The following is a 3,765-nucleotide window of genomic DNA, read 5'->3' on the forward strand; positions in this document are numbered from 1 at the left end:
AAATTGGCCGATATGCTGAAATCTTATCGGCTAACTCCCGAATCAAGATAAATCAGCCGATAAATCGGTATCTCGGCCGATTTTTCGAACAGTGCCAGAAGGTAAAACACATTGATCAACGGGGGAATGATCCCTTCATTGGCTATATGTTGTTAGATATGATGACTCCCGTCGCGGATGGACACTAGGATGATAACCCGGCTTAATGTTCGTCCCTCCCTGTGAAATTACCGCGAGCTGGGGATTCGAAGCCGGGTGAGCTGGTTGTGCACTCGCTAGCCTTTTCACTGAGATAGAACTCGGTTCTCAGGGGTTAAAAAAACATAGAAAAAGCGAAAAGTGTTTTTGGCAATTATGTAATCATTTTAGGTATCTTATGCTATGCAAGGACTAGCAGCTTCAAAGACTTGGCTCCCTACAATTTCCGTTTAGACTTTTCAGAGAAGAAATTTTATTATCATACCTATTTCTATTTATTTATTTTCGATAAACAGCCACCACCTTGTTATATTTCCATTTCCCCATCACCTTCTCCTCCTCCTCTCTCTCTCCCGTCGCACACACACAAACGAGACACACCGTTCTCTCTCTTCTTCTCTCAAATACTCCCCATGCTCCTCGCCGTCCTCGTTTGAAGAAGCCAATGGCCAGCAATGGCATGGCGTCCTCCCCCTCCGCCTTCTTCCCTCAGAATTTCCTCCTCCACATGCAGCAAACACCGCCACACCATGACCCCCAAGAGCACCACCAGCACCACCACCACCATGAGCACCAGCTCCCTCCGCTCGGTCCTCCTCACCACAACCCCTTCCTCCCGTCCCCCCAATGCCCCTCCCTGCAAGACTTCCGTGGCGGTAAGCACATCCATAACTTGATGCCTCTGGTCAATTAATTCCCTACCATCGCACGGATCACGCACGCAATGCGCAAGGTAACTGATCCAAGTGGATACTGACCTGTGCCACTGTACGTCTGCTTGCTGCAGGAATGGCGCCAATGCTGGGGAAGCGGCCGGGGATGTTCGACGGAGGCTGCGGCGACGAGGTGACGGGCGGTGGCGGCGGCGGGGGAGCGAACGAGGACGAGATGTCGGACGACGGGTCGCAGCTGGGCGGGGAGAAGAAGCGGCGGCTGAACGTGGAACAGGTGCGGACCCTGGAGAAGAACTTCGAGCTGGCGAACAAGCTTGAGCCGGAGCGCAAGATCCAGCTTGCCCGCGCGCTGGGGCTGCAGCCCCGGCAGGTGGCTATCTGGTTCCAGAACCGGCGCGCGAGGTGGAAGACAAAGCAGCTGGAGAAGGACTACGACGTGCTGAAGCGCCAGTTCGACGCCGTCAAGGCCGAGAACGACGCGCTGCTCTCCCACAACAAGAAGCTCCAGGCTGAGGTACGCACGCATCTGACCGGAGTAGCACAATGCGAAGTAGTCTAACTTGCGCAATTGCTCCAGCTCTGCATCGGATCGATCTGCAGCCTAGCCTAGATCTGCGTGCGCGAGTGACGATCGATCTGTGGGGAGAGGGAGGCGCCGTTTCGGTTACGTCTTCCTGGGGGTTCTTCCCAGCTCAATGATTGGTTGGTGATGTCCGGCTAGTATCCATGTGGGTTTCAGTGCTTGCAGAAAGGTTGTTGGAACGGGCGGCCATGCCCACGCGCTGGCTTTCCATCTGCGTACGTCCTCAGATCAGATGGAGCGGAATCGTGATGGTTGTGAGTGAGCAGGCAGAGCAGGTAGTAGCTAGCTTTTTGGAAAGGTTCAGCAGAATATGGCAGTCCTTCCTCGCTGCTGCTCGTGGTCATGCTGCGCCTGCGGCGGGTCTCTGTTTGCTTCGTCGCGTCTTTTGAGGAGGATCCATGCATGCTGCTGTGCCTGTGGGAGTCAATGGCTTCATCATATGGTCTTGGCATCTACCATCATGTGTGCTCTCTTTTTTCCTTTCGATCCGATTTAGTAGCAATGATGTGTGGACCGAAAGAAAAACATAATTAGTACTTGGATGATTTAGCAATGAGTGTTAGATAGGACTAGTTCTTGCTTTCTGCTTGTTGCTAGAATGCTACCAGTAGTGTACTGGTAGTCCGAATTCGTCCACAATGAGGGTACCAAGAATTTTGCATCAAGATACCAAACCGAACAAGCTAGTACTAGTACAGAATTTTCAGGCAGATTACAATTATTCAGTATCCCAAGAACAAGCTACTGTAGTACTTCTCCATGAACATATGCTCATTTCACTTGATCTTGCGCGATCTAACATCTGTGAATTACGATTCTTGTTCCAAAGTGCATGCTTGAATTGCGTACTAGAGGCACCCAGCAAATCTCCGACTGCTGATGCTGTGGTTTGCTGATCCTGAATGCAGATAATGGGACTGAAGGGCTGCAGGGAGGCGGTGTCAGCCGAGCTGATCAACCTGAACAAGGAGACGGAGGCGTCCTGCAGCAACCGCAGCGAGAACAGCTCCGAGATCAACCTCGACATCTCGCGCACGCCTCCGACCGATGGCCCCATGGACGCGCCGCCGTCGCACCAGCAGCAGGCCGGCAATGGTGGCGGTGGCATGATCCCCTTCTACCCCTCCGTCTCACGCGCTGGGGTCGACATCGACCAGCTCCTGCACGCCTCCTCCGTCCCCAAGATGGAGCACCACCCCGACACGGCCAGCTTCGGCAACCTGCTCTGCGGCGTCGACGAGCCGCCGCCCTTCTGGCCGTGGGCGGATCACCAGCACTTCAACTGATCGTTCGATCGATCGGCATGCACGACATATATGATCTTGCTGCAGTTAATGATCCATGTATGGCTGCTGCTTGCATGATCAACAACGAGCATGCGCAAAGATTGGAGGCACTTGGATTTCTTGATGAGGACGACGGAGACGGGTGTACATGTGTGATGAGCTGGTGATGCGATTTGAGTCATGGATCGCGTTGATGATGAATAGTGGCCGGTGGGGGTGTAGCGGAATAAGTCCGTGGTGTGTGTGTGTGGAGCGTGTGCGTAGGTAGATTTTGGAGTTGTGTAGTGGTACCTTTGGTATTTTTGTTTTCCTCTTTTTTTGTCCCTTTTGTTACCATACATAAATTTGTGAATTGTGAGGCAGTGTTGATCCGTTATTGTATAGGTTAATGGTGCATTTGGTTCTTATATTTATTCCCCGATTTTATATGGATTATCTGAAGAATATGACAATGTGCTTTGTATGTATGTGTATCAGCTTACGACTTTGGTGAACTGCAGCGGAAGTAATGAAAAGAACTAAATAAAATCTGCGTACAGTTTTTAGAGGATGCACACTATGGAGTGAGAATTTTTTTAGGAAGACTGATGCATGTAGATAAACATCGTGGCACTCAATGGCGGAGCTAGAGGATATGTAAGCAGGATCCACGCCGTAGATGGAGGCGCCAAATGAGAGAATTTTTTTATTTTTCAGGGTGCATATGGGGTGAAAATGTAGTATTTAGTGAAGAAAAACATTTTAAACCGGTATCCACTGCACCCCTTGGGCACACTTGGATCCACCAGTGGTGGCACAAATCTAAAAGCACCAGATCGACGCCTCTCACATGCACCGAAGAATCGCTAGTCTTTGTCCATCCTTCAGAATTGTCCTAATAAGAATATAAGATAGTTCAGTTTATAGATATACATACGACATAATGTACTTTCTCTTATGAAGTTGAAGGGTAACATACTCTAGCTACTAGCTGAATGTATGCAAGGACGATCTACTACCTTTTTTGGATGCACTGTTACGCTAA

At 50.4% G+C, this 3,765-nt stretch overlaps 1 protein-coding gene across 1 annotated transcript; it reads left to right on the top strand.

Moving 5' to 3' along the window:
* The first annotated feature begins 529 nt into the window (after positions 1-529).
* On the top strand, positions 530-3,148 carry LOC127296909 (homeobox-leucine zipper protein HOX21). Its single transcript, XM_051327150.2, has 3 exons — positions 530-854; positions 986-1,386; positions 2,364-3,148. Exons 1-3 carry the CDS (start codon positions 644-646, stop codon positions 2,739-2,741), a joined length of 990 nt encoding a protein of 329 aa, XP_051183110.1. The 5' UTR covers positions 530-643; the 3' UTR covers positions 2,742-3,148.
* The last annotated feature ends 617 nt before the right edge of the window (positions 3,149-3,765 follow it).

This window comes from Lolium perenne, chromosome 4 (genome assembly GCF_019359855.2).
Source record: "Lolium perenne isolate Kyuss_39 chromosome 4, Kyuss_2.0, whole genome shotgun sequence".
In the NCBI taxonomy this organism is placed as follows: domain Eukaryota; kingdom Viridiplantae; phylum Streptophyta; class Magnoliopsida; order Poales; family Poaceae; genus Lolium; species Lolium perenne.